The sequence below is a fragment of the Protomyctophum bolini genome (genome assembly GCF_963924005.1).
Source record: "Protomyctophum bolini genome assembly, chromosome: 12".
Classification (NCBI taxonomy): domain Eukaryota; kingdom Metazoa; phylum Chordata; class Actinopteri; order Myctophiformes; family Myctophidae; genus Protomyctophum; species Protomyctophum bolini.
Window position 1 is genome coordinate 22,487,433 of NC_137873.1, and position 19,170 is coordinate 22,506,602.

A 19,170-nucleotide genomic window follows, 5' to 3' on the forward strand; every position below is an offset into this window, starting at 1 on the left:
AACATCATAGATTTATAGAAGGATGGAGAATTTCTTTTTACCTGTAAAGCCACCTGTATCCGTTCTAGAATCAAGTGTGAGTGTCCTGAGAGGACTCACCCTTACGTCTCATTATAAAGTTTAGTGTAGTGCTGTCATCATAGTGCTGTAGTGCTGTAGTGCTGTCATCATCCATCATGTGAACTTTATTGTGTGGGAACCAAATCAAATTGAGCGCCTATGGAAACGCCTTGTGGTTTTGTTCATAGAATCCAAGGTCTTTGACACTTTTGTTTGAGGGTAACCCGTTATTTATTTATGAAACATAAGTTTTGATATAACCTAATCTATCTATCTATAAATGCACCATGTCTCTGTCTGTACGTCTGTCTGTACGTACGTGTGTACATCTGTAATGCACGTAACTCGAGAACCGTTCGCCCCACCGACTCAAATCTGACACACATGTTCCACTCCACACCCCCACAGGGAATGCAGTGCCGGGTATCGAGTCCGTTGGACGCACGGTTGTCCAGAACCGACACAAAAAGCCTCTGCCCGGGCTCTGGACAACCGCCACAAAAGACCTCGGCCCGAGCTCTGGACAGGGCCCCTGTCCTGTCCAGAGCAGGGCATGCCTGACACAGAACTCCATATATAGGAACAAGGGGACACAGAGAGACAGATACAGAAATATCCATATATGGGCATAAAAGGGACACAGACAGATGGGTGGAACGGGTACTCTGGCACGGGTACAACAGGTATTGCATAGCTGGGTGGGGCATGGAAATCCAACTTCGTTACCGACTCGGTGCTCTGCAGCCGGGCACCAGTCTAGTAATAATAATAATAAGTGATAGTACAATGAATTATGGATAGCTGTACATGTTGAAAATAGGTTATGGTCACTAATATCGGTTGCCACTTGAACACGAGCATTCATATTCTGTGGGAACATTAACCAAAACTAGCAGATCTACAAGCTCACAACGTTGTGTTGTGACTGTGAGTGAGCTTGTAGATGGGCTATTTTTGGTGAAGAGATTTGGTGTGGAGGGCAAAAAGTGGTCCAAGTAGACTCACAGAGTAGACCTTGGGGCCCCTGTTTTAATTAAGTCTAGAGGGTTTAGGTGATAAAACTAAATTACAATTTCAAATACTTTTTTTTTTGTAGCCTGGGTTCCAGCCTGATTTGCTGCGTTCCACGGATCTGAAACTGTCACTTCGCAACTCAAGTGACATTTTCAGATCCGCGGAACGCAGCAAAATGGGCTGGAACACAGGCTAGCACTTTTGCTGTGTGTGCAAATGTTTTGTCTTTCACAAACATTAAATTCCCATTGACAATTAATGGACAATTTTACGTCATAGTGTCTGAGCAAATAAGACCTACTGTCTATTTTACGTCATGATGAGCGCCCCTCTCTTCACACGGGTGTGATTTTTTCTAACCATATAATTAAAAAAACATTTCTATCATTGTGCACTCACTGTCTAAAACCCCAACATACCTTGTAAAATAAGATAGTTGTAATTCAAGCAATTTACTGGGAAATGGTAGTCCAGAACACTGCTGTTTACAGTTTCATCATAGATCAGTGACACTGATAACGACTCACGACGACTCATTCATTGTGTCAAAACACCTACCTACCTGACAGTCTGATGCATATCTAAATCATTCCACACAACCTTCAACCTTTGTCATTGGCTGATGTGCTCAGTTGACTTATTTGTTCTTCACATCGTTTCACTAGTCAATATTGTAAATCAGGCTCTGTTTTCCATACCGTTTTATTCCTGCTATGTTTACTCTCTCGACAGTATATTTATGGGGCAATCTGTTCTTCCTTGGAGCCCAGTCAGGGGCTACCAACACTCCTGGATCCTGCAGGAGTCTCCTGCATTGCCAGTCACCTGGATTTTGCCCCAAATTTTACCAGAAAACTTTGGGGCTGACTGAAACTGTACCCATTATTTTCCAATGCTAGTTAAGCAAGCCTGATAAAAGTATCAAACTCCCTAGTTCTGGTCCATAGCGTTAAGGAAGTCCTTATGCTAGAGCTACAAAAAACTCCCCAAATTCACCAGAACCAGCTAACACAGGAAATACATCTAGGAGGACCCCAGACCCCCTGCTCAGCTTCCCTCAAAGAAATCTCCTGGATTTACACAGTCCAATGTTGGCAGCCCTGCTCATAGACATAATATTTCTTATATGGCCCTGCTACTAACTAGGCTACTATTAGGCCTATACTTCCCTCTTGCTCTCATTAGTTGCATACAAATCCAAATCATGCTCATCTAACTATAAGGCAGATGCTGTGTACGTTTTATTATATCGCAATCACATATATTAGCTACCTGTGTTGATTGATTTGTTCCACCATTTCAATTAATCTGCAAAACAAAGGGAAAACAGCGTCCTCGGTCAACACAACACACAGTCTGTCTCGAGAGACTACCCATTTTCAGAGCGTCTGACATGCTGCACTTCCCATTCCTACCACTGGATGCCACTCTTGTAATTCAGAACATTACTCTTGGCCGCAGGCCGCGGCGGCGCAGCCCCTTAATTCTGACAGTAGCAGCCTACCATGGAATATACTACCTCTAGGCTATTTTATCTCATAAATGAATCAAAAAGGTCATAGGATAAAATAAAATTAGAAAACTAATCATAGCAATCATAATTTCCTGCAAATTGTGCTACGATTTATTTTTTTATTTTTGATTATTCAATCAATTAATATACTTTTTGTAATATATCGATTAACAAATCGATGATGCAACAATGGTGACCAGACTTTCTATAAATAAACATTTTATTAAATGAAGAATGCCACAGACGAAAAACAGTCCACACTATTAATCCATAATGTATAAATGATAGATAAGGCAAGGGGTCAGGACAACTAGGCCTTTTCGTGGAGGGGTCAGAATGAAATTTGGACTTAGACTGTTTTTCGTCTGTGGCACTCAATTATTGATCAAATCGATTCGTTTTTGTCAACTGTTTCATCAATAATCATAACTTAATGTATAGACTCATATAGGCCTACACACCGTAGATAGCCTATACCTTCTTTGGTGTGAGGAGTATAATTAAGTCATTATATTCATATTTGATTTTAAAAATGATGTTTTGTGTTTTTAAGGTTAATATCATTACTTTAAGATGGACAACTATTCACTGCTACATTCATTCAACAAGGTGAGGGTACTATCCCACTTTCATTTGGGAACTGATGTCCTCTGTATCAGACCTAAGGACAATGGCTGCTCTGTGATCTTGCTCTAGATCAAATACATCTCGCACACAGGCTTCCGAGGAGACCCCGACCACTTCTGCCAAGTCATTTCCTGGCTTCAGCCAAAGGATCCACTGATTGGGGCTAAGACCTCTGAGAACCAGAGAGGAGGGTGTAGGTTCCATGCTGATCGTTTGAGTAACCCAACGCCATAATTACAACCTCCCACTGTGAGTGTAATTAGAGCTGGGTAGAAACGGGATTTCAGGTAGCTGAGGCCTTAGGTCATTGTAGGGGCAGAGCAAACTGAGGGGCCACAAAGGACGCTCAGATAAAAAAGAGCAAGACACTATTCCCATGGGAACAGTTACGTAGCTTATAATAATATAGCTTTCTGTCCTCAAGACATACAGTATTCAAATACAATCCTTTCACTGTCTTACTGAAACTTTTCACTCATGCCTGAAGGTCATTAGAGAGACAGAACATACATATCTGTAGAATATTTTAATTGAATAGCAGACAGTAGTAATGCACATTAAAATCTTCAATGTTACTTTAGCTGCCTTTATGGTGGCCTATGACATATCTTGGCCTACTTGATGTGCCATTAACTTGCCAGTGTGTGTTGTTATCATCAACACCAAAGTCTTGGGAAGCAAAGATTTGAAAATAATATTTATTTTTCTCCCAAAAGCATGACAAAAAACAATGAAATGCATGGTGGACCAAAAAAGCAGTATCAACAAAATACACTTGTCAACATGGATAAATATCAGTGCCTCTGGGTAGCAGTAGTCCCATTTTGAAAGTTAACGCAACAATCATCTACTGACATGACCTGTAATAGCTTGTCATTGAAAGTGTTAATGTTTACTGTATAACAAAATGTCTATGCCATAAATTCTTGAGCCTCTCTTGTGCTCCTCCAAATAGGCTGATAGGTCATAGTAGCCTATATCTTACCACAGTGCAAAGGTTTCCCAGATTTATAAAACAAATTAGCATGAGTCATTGTCAAGTTCTGCTACATCTGCCGAAGTGTTTTGACCAAAACTTTTATAATTTGAAATACATTAAAATCTTACAATAGGCCTATATATAGAGAAAGGTGATGAAAACAAGTTGTTGTTGTTTTTCAGGAAGTTCCCCTCCCATCTTCCTGTCCTCTCTCTTTCTTATTGTACAACGTTCAATTAAAACACTAAACCAGAATCGGTGAGAGTGAACATTCAATCTAGTTTCCACCTCCTAACAACAATAGTGTCTGTACATTCTGCACCTTGTTGTTGACCCCAATATTTAGTGCAACTAGTTATCCTTTTGTGTAGTTCCCCAGCACTGTCATTATGCTTAGCACCTTAACACAGTGGCCCTCTGTAGCTCAGTTTACTGAGCCAGCCTGAATCATGCCACAGCACACAGATCACTATCTAACACCAGCATTTTACCAGCATTTTGATCCTGCCATTTTTCCAAGCATTTTCCAAGAAGCCTCAGTGTTAATTTAACACTGAGCGAGGACTTTAGTGTGCAAGTGTGGATTGTAGCAAGTGGAGTGGCAGAAAGTCAGCATTTCCCTCTCATGTCTACTTTTACATGTGTAAAGTAGACATAAGTAGAAATAAGTCCTCAGACTTTTTGTGCAATCCTGATAATTCTGTACTGCTCTCCTATGAATTGTATCATGAATATATCAAATAAATCAAATCAAAATCAAACATACAATTAATAGTAGCGATTGTAGCTTGATTAATCACTGTTTAGCACCGATTAGTGGCGTAGCCTTAACCACTTGAGCTACATCATAAGCAAACAGTGGAAAATGTGATGTGATGTGAGCTTTTCTATATTTTCACAATCTCTTTTGAAATCTTTGAAAAGTTTTACCCTTAATGACAAGTTAAAAATAGCAACACCATTTTGAAAGTCGTTACGGTACATTATATTAATCTCCAGTGCATCAAGTGTGGAAAATCATATGTAACTGGTAAAACTAGTACTGGACTGTATGTACTACACATGTCCGTTTTACTTGGGTGTGGCAAGAGGAAGCAATGCAGATGGCAGGAGCTCTGTCAAACACATGTACGTGTGTCCTTCTGAATAGAATAATAGTCTTTGGTGTATTACGATGGAGTCATTATGAATGTCTTTGTGTAAACCTTTGTCAAAAGTCACTGTTCAAAAGGTCTGTATTTGCAGTGAAATGTAAGTCTTTACATGGTTAGTCAGTACAAGAGTAAAAGTGGGCCTCCCTTTCAAACAGCAACAGCGCTCCTCAGGTCCCACAGGAAAAGCTTGGGATTATATCACTTCCTCTTACATTGTGATACAACAGTGTTCTGACCAGACTGTCTGTGTGTGACAACAGATAACTCACTGTCTCTTCGTCTATCTATCACACACACATGCACACACACACACACACACGCACATACGCACAAGCATGCATGCACACACACACACGCACACATACGCACGAGCACACACACGCTAGTGTCACGAGAGGTCGACACTCTCGTAATCGGCATGGTCAGAGTCGTCCAGGTCGATGGCAGGCACAAGGCTGTAGTATTCAGTGGACTGGGTCATGTAGGCCTTCTCCCTGTCAGAGGAGTCTTTCATCACCTCTGTCACGCTCACTGTGTCCAGCTCCGCCCTGCTGCCTGTCTCCATGCCATGGGGGCCCTGCCTCACTTCTGATGGGGTGGAGCCGCGGGCGGAGGAGGAGGCATGGGTAAGTGACTCCACTGAGCCCAGCTTAATCTCCACCTCCTCATAAATGTCTCTGGTGCTGCCCAGGAGGGTGGAGGCCGGGCGTAGCAGGAGCTGGTTCTTCAGGATCCCCTCGCGTCCGACGTCTGCGGGTTTGACAGGTGACCCTCTGGGCGCAGGCTTCTGCTTGGAACGGTGCTTCTGGCCATTGCAGTTGGAGGTGGAGGGCTTCTTCTTGGAGGTGCTGAAGGCCGGCGTCTCCTTCTTCTTCCTCTTCCTCCCACAGCACCAGCAGAGTACCAGGGTTGAGAGGATGAGGAGGGGGAGGAGGATGAAGAGCGCGGTGAGGCCAGGCGGGCGGCACACGTCGCTTATACTCACTGACCACACCATCCGGCCCGCCAATTTCCTGGGAGACGCGCAGGTCAGGTTCCCAACTAGATCCTGTAGGCTGGTGGTCCTATTGTCATGAAACCCTGCTTGCAGGCTCTCCATCAGAAAACAGGAGCAGACCCAGGGGTTACCATCCAGCTCTAGCTTCAGCAGGTCTGGCTTCTGGAGCAGAGAGCTTGGGAGAGAGCGCAGATGATTCCCCTGTAGGCGTAGCTCCTGGAGGCGGTCAGCGCTCTGAAGGAAGCCCTGAGGGAGCTCTTGCAGCAGGTTCATGCCCAGGTCCAGCAGCCTCAGGCTAGTCTGGCTGGTCAGGAATCCCCCTGGCAGTGTGGTCAATCCATTGTGACTCAGGTAGACCTCTCTCACAACAGATATTCCGGTGCCAATGATGTCAACGTGACTGATGTTACAATGGGACAGATCCAAGATTTCTATGGTTGTCTCATTGGTAAACACGGGCCAAGGCAAGCGGCCAAACGTGGAACCAGAGTAGTTCAAGCAGCAAGTCTCTGTGGGCAGCTCTGAGGGAAACTGGTCCAAAATGGTGGCTTCAGGACACAGGCATCCATCCACAATTCCATTATTTACCAGCAACATGAAATGCAACAGGACACCCCAATAGCAGACAATCTCTGAAACAGAACAGAACAGAACACAAGACAAGTTAGACTGTGAGACTTCATTACAAAGGAGAGAATTTGAAAGTCATCGGAATACAGTTCATCAATCTCAGCTTCTCTATTAGTCTTTAGTTTGACGAGTTTTATTTTTCCTCACTCTTTCTCATCTGCTGTTCTGATGGTGATGCACAAGCCTGCATACATAGTACACACAGACCAACAGTGAACCCCATAGACTAGCATATGCACACATACTGTATAAAAATACCACACACACACACACGCACGCACACACAACACACGCGCGCACACACACACACACACACACACCAGTCTTTGTGGACGTTCTCCATACAGTCCCACAGAGACGTAGAAGGGGCCTGGTACCTAGCAACATCTCTAAGGACTCCTGGTTGTTGTGATTAGCACGGACGTTGCCATGGTAATGCAGATGACTGGGGAGCAAGAGTCCACCTCAGACCTTCATACTAGCAGGATATGAGAGAGGAAACAGGTGCGATGACTTTGGCGTGCCAGAAAATAATGTATTTACAATTACTATAAAGCATGTAACATACAGATATACTATGCAGTCTTGGAGCCACATGAAGCAACGCAGGAGTAAGGATGAGAGCTTTAAATATACAGTTTTAACAGACTTATATAAATACAGGCAGATACACGTCACTCGTTACTTGCAGCAAACTTCCTGCATGGTCTTTGGGATGCTATGTGAAGATATTAGCATTTTCAACACAGGGTCACTTTCATATGAATCAGACAGGAAGCGTGAGAGGATGAGAAAGGGGGGAGAGAGAGAGAGAGAGAGAGAGAGGGAGAGAGAGACTGGGGGGGGGGGAGGGGGAGCGGTGCCTGTGTTTGCCAGTGACATCACACTTCCTCACCCTTCACAATAGAAGTGGAAAGCGGCTCCACAGTGAGAAGGATGGAATGTGCTAACACCCCAACAACACACAGATACTCCATTTGGTGGGGTTAAAACAGGAGCACCCTAGTCAGCTGGAGGTAGATGCATGCTGGGACACAGTAGTTTTTCAAAATTCCACAATTGATGCCCCAACTGCATTTTATCAATCAAAGCACGGAATGCTTATGTAGTTTCTTCAAGTATGGCTGCCTGTAACCTGGCTAACCACTTCTTAAAGAAAATGGTGAATTTCTGTGGAGTGATGATTGGTAAACACAGGGAAATAATATTAATGTTACTGTGACTTCTTTACAAGATCCAGTAACAAAGAAAGACACTCTTATGTTTTTGCTCTGGGTCAACGTCAGAAAGGGCATGTGGTCGCAACACCAAATCACATGGGTTCAGATCTGAGCCAAGTCTCCTGCAGGAGGTGCGTTTGAACTTAGCCTGTCCTGGAAGGGAGTCTCCAGATGTAAAAACAGATAGCAACCGCGCTGTCTCTTTCAATGCCGTTTAAAGAAACAAGGGTTGCTATGTTACAGGCAGCCATGTTGGAAGACAGAGAACTAACAAACATAATGTGAAAATGGCTGTATTCACAAAATCACAGTATGAGATAAAACAGTCAACTGTGCAGGCAAAATAAAAGAGAGAATAAAACCCTAATTTGGTCATAGCAGCGTGCCAGCATCTCAATTTCAGAATAAACAAAGAAAGAAAGAAATAATAAAACCATGAACAATAAAACGCACCTCCACTGGATTAGATACTGTACATTATATTGTTTTGAGACCTCATTTCAATACAAAGAGCTCTCTAATTTCATCTCGTACTGATCAAGGTGAAGCATAACACTCACAAGAATAAATATTGTAATAAATTGACTTGAGGCAGAGCGTGACTACAGGTCATAAACTGTATTTTGTGTCTACTTATTTCCGAGTTTTTTATCCACGTTTCAGCTCTCCTCACACACCATTAGCATTACAATTAGTTAACCACCATTGTTAAGTTTGGAACGATGCAATACCTGTTGTACTCGTTGTTACCGTTGTCAGAGTACCCATTATACAGTATGCCCTTTTATGCCCATAATAAAGCACTAACAAAGCGCACAGAAACAAATAAGCAAAAGAGGTTGCATAAGAAAGAAAGAAATCACATGTTTGTTCATCACTTTGAGATAATGGTGTGTGTGTGTGTGTGTGTGTGTGTGTGTGTGTGTGTGTGTGTGTGTGTGTGTGTGTGTGTGTGTGTGTGTGTGTGTTCCACTGCAACCATACATTCGCTTGTTTATTCACTATACTGTATATGTCCCTGCAGGCAGGCAGAATGATTTTACATTATGAACTGGTGTCTGGGGTGGCTATTGTCCATGTGCAGGATATTATCTCCAAAGTCATTTGCATCGCACATGGCTCTTTGCCTTGTTCAAAAAAGATAGCTATCAGTAGTTATATATTCAAAGCTTTGTGTCACTGTGAAAAGGCACAGAAAAGTAGTTTGACACAACTGCATTGAGTAATACTGCATTAGGCAATATGTGTGGTTACGTTTGTGTTTTTCTTCAAATTTTCCAGGATGTTGTGTTATTCACTACAGTGCATTCACCAATCACAAACCCTAGTATCGCAATTCCTGGGCAAGTGGGCATGCTTGTCATAATAGGAGAACTTGCGGCGAAAAATAGGCAACATTCAGTGAAAATAGAACATGATCTTCATTCTACAACCTCACAATGTGATGTGTTGCAACGTGTTGTGAGTTTGCCTTGTAGATCTAAATCACTGAAGGAGTACTTAAACATAGCTGAAACGATTATATCTTGCTTGGGAACACAATCACAGTCTGAAGGTTTGACAACTAGGCAACTAGCTTGATAAGATTAAACAAGACAATTAGCCATGCTTTTGTTTTTTGGTGGAAGTCAGGTCAACCATTGATTCTATATGATAGGCCTATTTACTTATAGAGTCTGGAGCCAAAGGTCAGGGATCTACTACCATGACAGACTTCAGTCTTCAAGAAACAGCCATCACAATAGAATCCTGATCCTGTGTGTGTGTGTGTGTGTGTGTGTGTGTGTGTGTGTGGGCGTGTGCGTGTATTATATTCGTAAGTCTGAGTGTGAAAATGCAATCAAACAGACCTGTACACTCTCAGAGATGCATGAATACTGAGGATGTTACTGTGTATATTAGTGTGAGGCGATGACTCTTTAATTTGTAGCGTGGTCCACTTACCAGTGTTACTGTTCCGTATGTATTATGTAAACATAGGGATCATTCTCGGGAATGTCTCAGGAGTGTACAACCAGAGAGAGGAGCATGGTTTAATTCTGGAGGCTGGAGCACCAAAAAATGACCTCACTGTGTAACGATGTGAGTTGCTTACATCCTCCCTGAGACTTTCCCCAAAGATAACGGCCTGCTTTTCTATCGAACCTTTACATTGCTACGTTTAAATCTGCATTTTAAAAAATGTATGTAAGATACTCCACATCAGGATATTAGAACACTTTAAAGCAGAGCGCGCGCACACACACACACACACACACACACACACACACACACACACACACACACACACACACACACACACACACACACACACACACACTTATTATTTATTATATTAATTCATTATTCAATATTAATACAACTACATTATAATTTATAATAAAGGATAGGCTATATTATTATAACGATTCATAAATTGTCAATAACTTCTAAACTACATTTTGAAATTGTTGCAATGGACAATAAAGAATATAAAAATAATGGATTGTAAAACAAAATTACTTGACTGTGATTTATGTGAGCAGTTGTTTAAGTCGTTATAAAATCGGAAGGACTTCCCTTACCTTTGAATGCCATGGCTGCAACCTGTTGCTTTCCCTATGTGTTGCTGCCCTCATGGGCAGCTGAAGGGTTCATTCGTTTTCCACGGACAGGTTCAGTGCAACGGGGAGTCGGGGACCTCTCCTCTCCGCATCACAGAGAGCTTATAGCCTGCTGTTTAACCTTTACTGGATCAGGCTGGGTGTGTCGCTCCCTCCACTGACTGACTGCTAAACTCCAAGCGGAATGTGGAAATTCAGCTTCCCGTGTTTGTGTCGGACTCGGCACGCGTGCGTGCGCTCAATCAATGCCGCGTCGCGTGCGTGTGTATTGTTCATCATCAGCGATTGAAATTTAGATGCGCACATTGCGCAGTGTCTCTATGACTATGATTTGTTCCAATAAAAAGTAGTAGAAGTGTAGAAGCGCAGATAGAAGCCATAGATAAGAGCCAGTATCTTACTACCACTTTAATGGTATAGTGCGCGCTCTGGTGGCTAATAATACCACAAGTGCATGCAGGTTTAATGTCGTAGTATGTTTATACAGTGTCGAGCCTACTTAAATAGGTAGGTCTACATCCATGATCATATTAAAATTTTAAATTATAAAGCATCATTGATAATAAATTAGTCTACATTTGATTTCCAAAGCCACTTTTCCACTATAAATAATAACCTTGGAGGCACTGTTGGCCTTTTTGGATGAACTGCTGTAACCATTATAGATAAGATAAAGATAGCCTTACTTAAATAGTGGGAATTCCCCACAATTTTAGTAGAGCTTTCTTAGTGTAATGGTTACAGTGGGAATTGAAGATTACTTATATTTCTGTTAATCAGAACCATTCACACCACACCACAGGAATAAAGTAGGCCACAGGCTTTTAGCTATATAGCCTACTTGTAGTAGAGGCATTCAAATACCCAAGTCATGACCCTGGACAAATTACATTTCAACTGTTCTATTAAATATGTAATTGATACCAAAAGTCCAGAGAAATACAATTTCTGCATAAAGTCTGTGATGCCAAAATGTTCCATTGCCATGTAAAAAATAAAATAAAAGATTGTCCACACAAAGATTTCAGTATTGTCCACAATCAATCAACGAACAGGAAACTCTGGAACTATATGTTTGACATGTGAACTGGAGTTGGATGTACCATAATGTAAGCAGTTGGCTAGTGCATGTCCATAAGAAATCTTAAACATGGCGTAACGGCCGCAAAGAAGATGGTTGCTTCGCACTGGAAACAACCTCATACATTGACGTTTCGCCAATGGGCTTTGACCTTTCTAGATATCATCTATATGGAATTGTCAACAGCAAGATTGCACGGAGCGAAAGAAGAAAACATTGATATTTGGTCTGATATTGCAGATATGGTTAAGGACATGATTTAGTCATTATTATTATTTATTTATTTTTCCCTATTGCACAGTGGTAGGAGTCCTGACATTTTGTGACATCTTTGGTCCCGGGGAGAGGGGTGGGTGGGATTGTTTGTTGTTTGTTTTTGTGTTCCTTTCTTTTGCTGTTATGTGCTATTTTTATATGTTTTGTTTTCTTTATTTTATTTCATTCATGATGTTAACATGTTTTATTGTGATTTGATTTGATAACAAAATGAAAGAAATCTTAAACATTAGCTGCCTGAGTTATATTAAGGCTAGTTGCGTACTAGCCTAAGATGTAGACTCTCATAGATGTATTTTATCGATTCTGACATTTTCAATCTATGTCGGAATCGATACAATGCATCTACGAGAATAAATCTTATAGGCTAGTTGCGTACCGGTGTCTTGCACAATAGCCTATATCTACAAGCTTATACATTGTCACACCACTATAGGCTACATCTACAAGAAACAGAACACGTTGAGCCCATGCTGTAGAATGGGCTATATAATTATGCCATGCACCAGCCGGGATTAAACTGCTCATGCCAACATGCGAGCAGAGTGGGTGGAGGATAAGGTGCTCCATGACAATAGGCCACACCACATGTGAGTCACACGAATAGCGTGGACTCAGAGTCAGAGACCAAAGAAAGTACAATCCCCACTCGTTCAGAGGGCATACTCTTCTATCATCGTGGTTAAACGACAGAAGGGCGTCACAGTGATGGAACTGCTGTCCTGTATAGAATCTATTCTGCCTTCCTATACTGAACATTAACTTGACGCACCTTCTCCACTGTGCCATCAGAGTGAGCCACCCAGATGCAGGGCAAAATGGTCACTCCAAACCTATCTATCTATCTATCTGTCTATCATCCACCCACCCACCCACCCATCCATCCATCGTGGATATCTGCCCAGAACAAGGACTGTACCTGCTGGACCACATTGGTCCAACATGAGATAGACACACCAGAGATAATCACCTCATCTGTCTTCGCCCATGGCAACTGCCCGTAGCAAAAAAGTGCAACAGCATAACAGAAGGTGTGGGCAATGGCAGCAGCAGGAGATCATTGAACCCTCCAACAGCCCCGACCGCTTTCTTGTGCATGAATAGGACAATAAATGGAGTGGATTACTGGCAGCTAAACTTTGTGACCCATAAGGATTCCTACCCGCTTCCCCTCATTGATGATGCACTGGACCACATCACTCCAGCTGGTTCAGCTCGGTGGACCTCCGCAGTGCAGATATAGCAATCTCCTGAGGCTGAGCCCAAGGCCTCTGAAACGCCCCCGCTACCTTCAAGCAGTTAACGGAGAGAGTCCTGGCCAGGGTCCCTCAGAACTGCTGTGTGGTCTACCTCGGTGACCTCCCTGACCACACACAGGTAGCTTTGACCAGGGCTGATAAAAAAATCAAGTACAAACTACAAGCAGCAATAACTAATTAAGTGATATCAAGATCAGTAAAGTGCATCAAGAGTGTAAAGTGTGTGTCAGTGTGTACAGAGTTTAAAGTGTTGAGAAGTTTTTATAACCTGATGTGTTCAGCAGAAGGCTAAATGCTAAAAGTATATAAATAGTGCAAAAGCATTCAATATTACTGCATGTGCTGAAGTGTAGCAATTCTGAACAAGATATACAATCCAAATACATACAATTAATTACCGGTATGTGCCAGAGAATTGTGAGCGAGTATTTACAGATGAAAGGCATTTGACATGGCAGTTTGGTCATTGGCTCCGATAGCCTGAGGGGAAACAAAACTGTCTCTCTGTAGTAACGTTGTAATAGATAACACAGGCAGTCAGGCATTTTACAATAAATCTCTAAAAGGGAATACCGGAATTTGCCTGAACTGCAGTGGCACAAATAGTCCAGTGCTGGTGTGAGTCCTTTAAAATTATTTAGCTCAAACACCTTCTGAGGTATGAGTCCTGCAGGGAAGACAGTTCATTCCTATCTGAACACACCTTCCATGGACACGGGAAGAGCCATTCCTGTACCAAACGGCGACAGCCCTCAGAATGCTCTGAGTGGTAGCAGTAGAAGGTGGTAAAAGCTATTTTGAAATGTATCTGTTGTATGAGGTGGAACAGGAAGAGTCATCTAGTCAGCAACCCTCCCCCTTGCTGACTAGATGCACATGTGCATTTGCATTACACAAACACAAACACATCTATACTATAAGCTTCAAGGCAAGCAAGTAACTACAAACACATCTATACTATAAGCTTCAAGGCAAGCAAGTAGCTATAATAGTCATTATCTCCATCACAAGCCCAATAAAGTACAACATATGCATTCATGAATTTAATTGAACTCACTTCAGTGATAGCCTGATTATCAGACTGTAGCTTTCTTGAAGCATCAAGAGATGCAGTCCACTCAGAGAGTGGGCGGGATCTTTGGGCTGGAACTAGGCTCCTTCAGTGACGCATAACCGTGGCCTGCTGAGACTCCAGAGCAGAGGGCTCTCAGCTGGTTGCTACTGCTGCTGCTTCCAAACAGGGACTGTGAGAACAGGCAGCATTATATACCAGGCCACCAATGAGTTGAGTGAGGACAGCAGTGATTGGTGATTGGCAATGAGTAGGAGCAGGTGAGGGGGGTGGATCCCATCCATGAGAAAAGGGGGACTAGATGACTCTTTTCTACAGTCCCTGCCTAGCCTTCCTCGCCACAGTGTCCATGTACATTGTTCATCATGAGGGGTGAGGGAGGTGTGAGTCCTCTGCTGGCGGGTAATGAAATCCATGATCATTGGGTTTATCCTTTATGTGATGCCTGTCATCTGCAATCTTGAGGATTATCCTGGCCACACAGTTGTATGGGTTCATTGAGAACAAGGTGCATTCATTTCCACTAGTATTTGTGATCTTGTTCTTTTGGTCAAGAACCACATTTCATGACCATAGGTCAATAGGTGAGAACATTGACCGGTAGTAGGCTACTAGTCACAACTAACAACACAGCAGTACGGCAAAATCCAACATCCTCGCCACACTCAAGAAGAACAAAACCACAATGTACTTGGGGTATTATATGCCTCATTCATTCCCTACCTGGAGTGGGGCATCCACCAGCTTCCTGCTGTAACAACGAGGATGGAAAAGGAGTGATGGGGAAGTGTATCTGTCCAAACTGACTTACTAGTGCAACTGGAACTCCACCAGGTCATCAGACGCTAATCCAAGACACACTGCAGCATGGTGCACATAAAAGACATGATATTGAACTCTCTGTTGCATGTAGCAATCACTAAGGATCCATACCAGGCTGCATGTGATGATGATGATGATGACGATGATGAGCCAGAGAACTTACACTGATGATGAAAAGCAATGTCATTTTTACTTAAAAGTGTAAAAATGTTTATGGTTATGGTCATAAGCACCAACATGTTGATTAGCGTTGACAAATGTTATATAAAAAGGGCTATTTAAAGTTTTATGTAAACAACAAATATTTAAAATTCATGTCTATCAATGCCAACATTTACATGTATAAGTGGCAGTTTTACTTACCGTGTGTATGCAATAATACTATATAAAATAATAAATACGGTATTATTTAGTATGAAATAAAGTGGTACAGGGTGTGGTTAAGAAACACCTTTGAAAAATACTTTTTATAAGTTATTTGGGATATTTTAATGAGGAATACAAATGTTCAAGATTTTCTGTTGCAATTTGTGAGATGTTCAACCCTTGCAAAAGCATGTAGGACTACAGTAATGATATTGTTTTAACCCTACTGCCACTAGATGGCAGTATTGGAAAGAACATTAGAGGTCTGAATAGGGAAGCACATCTGCCACATAGCCTAATCATAAAGCAATGAATTGTTAGTATACACTATACAATAATTAACATTTAGGATTCATAAGAACATACACAATTGCTGTTTATTTGTTTATGCCTTATACAGTATACGTTAAAAGAAATATGAAATATCTGATTCTCTTTGGCTACAGAATCAATGTAAACATTTCTGGTTGGTCATTTTCTAACTGTCTCTGATAAAAACAGAAAAGAGTGCACAAACAATACTTGTAAACAATGCACACCTCACTCTCTTGTAATAAAAAATATACAAAAATTACAAATTCTTAGGAAGATGCTGCTACAGACGAGACAACAAACATGTAAATGCAGTGTGCATGCAACAACAACAAGGCGAAAGCAATAGAAAGAAAAGAACAAAAAATAACGGCACATGTCTGGTAACTGTGTAGATGTCTGTTTGTTTGCCAGTATAAATGATGTGCTACTTGGGCAGGTCTCCATGAAGCTTCGGTCAGGGCCTCTGTACCCCATCCAACTCAGGCTCAGTCCATATCCAGAAGAACTAATAGAGGTACAATTTGATTTTGATTATTTTGGGCAGTTTATTAACCTCAAGTGTGATCCATGCATGCTGTATCACTGGCACTAGTATTGTACAGAGAGTAGTCATTCCAGAAACAGAGGCTGCACTTCTCTTGTTCCAAAGTCTATAATTTCTGTCCATTTAATTTTATGTACGGTACTTAGCTGACCAGTCTAACCAAGTAGTGAGTCAATTGCGGTTCGGCATCTTGTTTAAGGGCAAAAGTTTGAATGATCACGAGGCTGTTGTTGGTTGTTATGATCCAATGCTGGGTTTGAGCTTCTAGTCACTATAATGCATATCTGTCACTTTGTGTTAGTCCCCTCAAAAGCTTGCTTTTTGGTGTATGTCTGTGTTCTGGTCAGACCCACTGGGCTTTGCATCATCATGAGTCCAGGTATATGGAATAGATCTGGCTGAGGCAGCGGTCTACCCCTCCTGCCTGGAAGAGGAAGCTGTCATCTGGGCAGGGAGAGGTGGAATAGCCCCCACCCCCAGCCTGACCCTGGAGGTCCTGCAACAAGTCAAACCCTGAGAAGAGACAAAAAGAGAAGACTTAAAACAGCTTTCCCCCCAAAGCTGTTAAGTAAAAAACAAACCAAAAAAATGCATATTGCTTTTGGGGCAATATGCCCAAATGCCATACTTGTTTTTACTTGTACAGTATACTTACATTATTGCTTTGTATGCACACTCTCTAGAGAGTCTCTAGACTAGAGTCTAGAGCCCAAGGAAAATCCTTGACCTACATTTTTCACATCTGCTTTTTATAGCGCCACCAGGTGGCCGACCTTTTTATATTAATCCATCAGACTTTATCCAAATCTCACACAAATCGGTACCCATGATCTCTATAGTCATGTGATCAGGCCGGGTCTGTTTGATTTCTCATATTCCATCCTGACTGGCTAAGATTGGCTTCCAAAGTTTTCAGGAGTGGCCCGTTTTGTACAATCTTTTTTTATTATTATAATTCTTGGCTAATGGGACATCAGCATTACAAAATATATATATATTATTTATTTATTTATTTATTTGTAAAACAGAAAAAAGAAGATGTCTATGGAGTTAACATTTCTCTAATTCTAATAGACCCTTAATGTCCCCATATTATATTAGAATATTGAAATATGTCTTCCCTGTGTATTTTTGGTTTCTTCCTGAAAGCTGAAAGCCTTTGAGTCAAAAGGCCATTCAAAATATACCATGTTAGTGACATCACAATATCATCCCAGGCATACTTAATGAACTGGCATGTGTGGTCACTTAAAAACATAATTCTAATAATAGTACCCGATGCTCATGTTTTAGTGGGGGGAAATCACGACATTCCATATTTAACATTTGTGTTGAAAAGGTTAAGAGTCAAGGTTTAAGATAATAATATTAATAACAACAATAATAATCACTGTAAGTTGTTTAGTGTTGAGGATGGACCCCACATACAAACCTTTCATCTGATCTACTGCAGACTGAGCTGCAGAGTGTGAAGTGCAGGGGTTTGTGAGATAGTTGGCCGTCTCAAAGCCTCCGTCACTTATTGTTTGTTCCATTTTCCCATCTCCATACAGACAGCCTTACCGGAGAAGAATGCATAAGAGAACAAATATACGTAAATAAAACAGGGGAAATTAGGTGTATGAGGTGGAAAACAACAACACAACAAACAGCTGTGAGATCATCATAACATAACTTATTGCATTCATAACGTGTCATCTTCAACCGGTGAATTAACAATGAAATGCTAAAAAACAAAACAGCAAATGCCCATATGAACATCCTGCGAGGCCAGTAACATTGACAAGCTCTTTGATGGTTTATTTACCTTGCTGTTCTGAGAGAAGTTCCTGTTGGTTGTAGATCCTGTGGAAGCCATGCATTCGTATGATGTCTGGTCTGTCTGGCAGAGCAGGATAGTCCACTGAAGTCCTCACTGGGCTTCCATCAGTGGGCATGAAAGACGATGCTTGTATATCCCTATAGCAACGTAAAGGTTAAGTTAATCTATTTAAACACCTAAACAAACACAAGGGTAATATTAGGGCTGTGCTTTCCTGAGATATTCAAAAGCCTGAACTTTTGTATTATCCTTTAGTAATGTGGATATAATGTCCAAACAGGTTGAGAGTAGGAACAGTCTATGATGCAGCCTTTTAAGACCAGGAACAGAACACATTTAAGTTATATCTTGATATTACAATAACCAAAGTCCCAGATGAAAGCTCATATTGCGCTTTTGATATTATGCAAGGGGTAATCGACAGGGAGTTGGTTATTACGCAAGGGATAATCAACAGCGAGCCAGTCATTATTGAGAAATAAACCCTGACAGAGTGATTAGGTCTTTATCACCATGAAGCGGTTTATTTATCAAGAATGACTTGCTCCCCGTTGATTATCCCGCTAATTACACAGGTACTTTATAAATAAATGAATACATTGACCAAGACTAGAGTAACAACTAAATTATTTGATTGGTTTAAAAAGGATTTCATTGCTTTCGGCAATGAAAGTAGTCCATTAATTTATGCCAGGTGCGTCCAATGAAATTACATTTTGTGTTTGTTGACATGGCCATTGGCCACTATGTTGGGATACAGCAAAAATCAAGCAACTCAGATTGATATGAGCTAGGTGCTCATTCCGTGATTGACCA

The 19,170-nt window shown here is 41.6% G+C and overlaps 2 protein-coding genes across 6 annotated transcripts in view; both read right to left on the bottom strand.

The window, feature by feature from the left end:
* Positions 1 to 3,776: 3,776 nt before the first annotated feature.
* Positions 3,777 to 10,916, bottom strand: LOC308325174 (uncharacterized protein). Of its 2 annotated transcripts, XM_080777596.1 has the most exons (3): positions 10,759 to 10,916; positions 7,352 to 7,452; positions 3,777 to 6,976 (listed from the first exon to the last, which is right to left on the bottom strand). In XM_080777596.1, the coding sequence occupies exons 2-3, from the start codon at positions 7,359 to 7,361 to the stop codon at positions 5,736 to 5,738; spliced, it is 1,251 nt and encodes a 416-aa protein (XP_080633722.1). In that variant the 5' UTR covers positions 7,362 to 7,452; positions 10,759 to 10,916; the 3' UTR covers positions 3,777 to 5,735. The 2 variants fall into 2 exon arrangements, with proteins under 2 accessions (XP_080633722.1, XP_080633721.1); XM_080777595.1 differs by lacking the exon at positions 7,352 to 7,452.
* Positions 10,917 to 16,024: 5,108 nt separating this feature from the next.
* The window catches only part of glis1a (GLIS family zinc finger 1a), a 29,989-nt gene continuing 26,843 nt past the window's right edge, over positions 16,025 to 19,170 (bottom strand). For all 4 annotated transcript variants that reach the window (XM_080779243.1, XM_080779245.1, XM_080779244.1 and 1 more), the window contains 3 exons: positions 18,340 to 18,491; positions 17,965 to 18,090; positions 16,025 to 17,045 (listed from right to left, as the gene is read on the bottom strand). In XM_080779243.1, the coding sequence (XP_080635369.1) occupies positions 16,900 to 17,045; positions 17,965 to 18,090; positions 18,340 to 18,491 (424 nt within the window). In that variant the 3' untranslated portion in view covers positions 16,025 to 16,899. The remainder of the gene's footprint in view (positions 17,046 to 17,964; positions 18,091 to 18,339; positions 18,492 to 19,170) is intronic.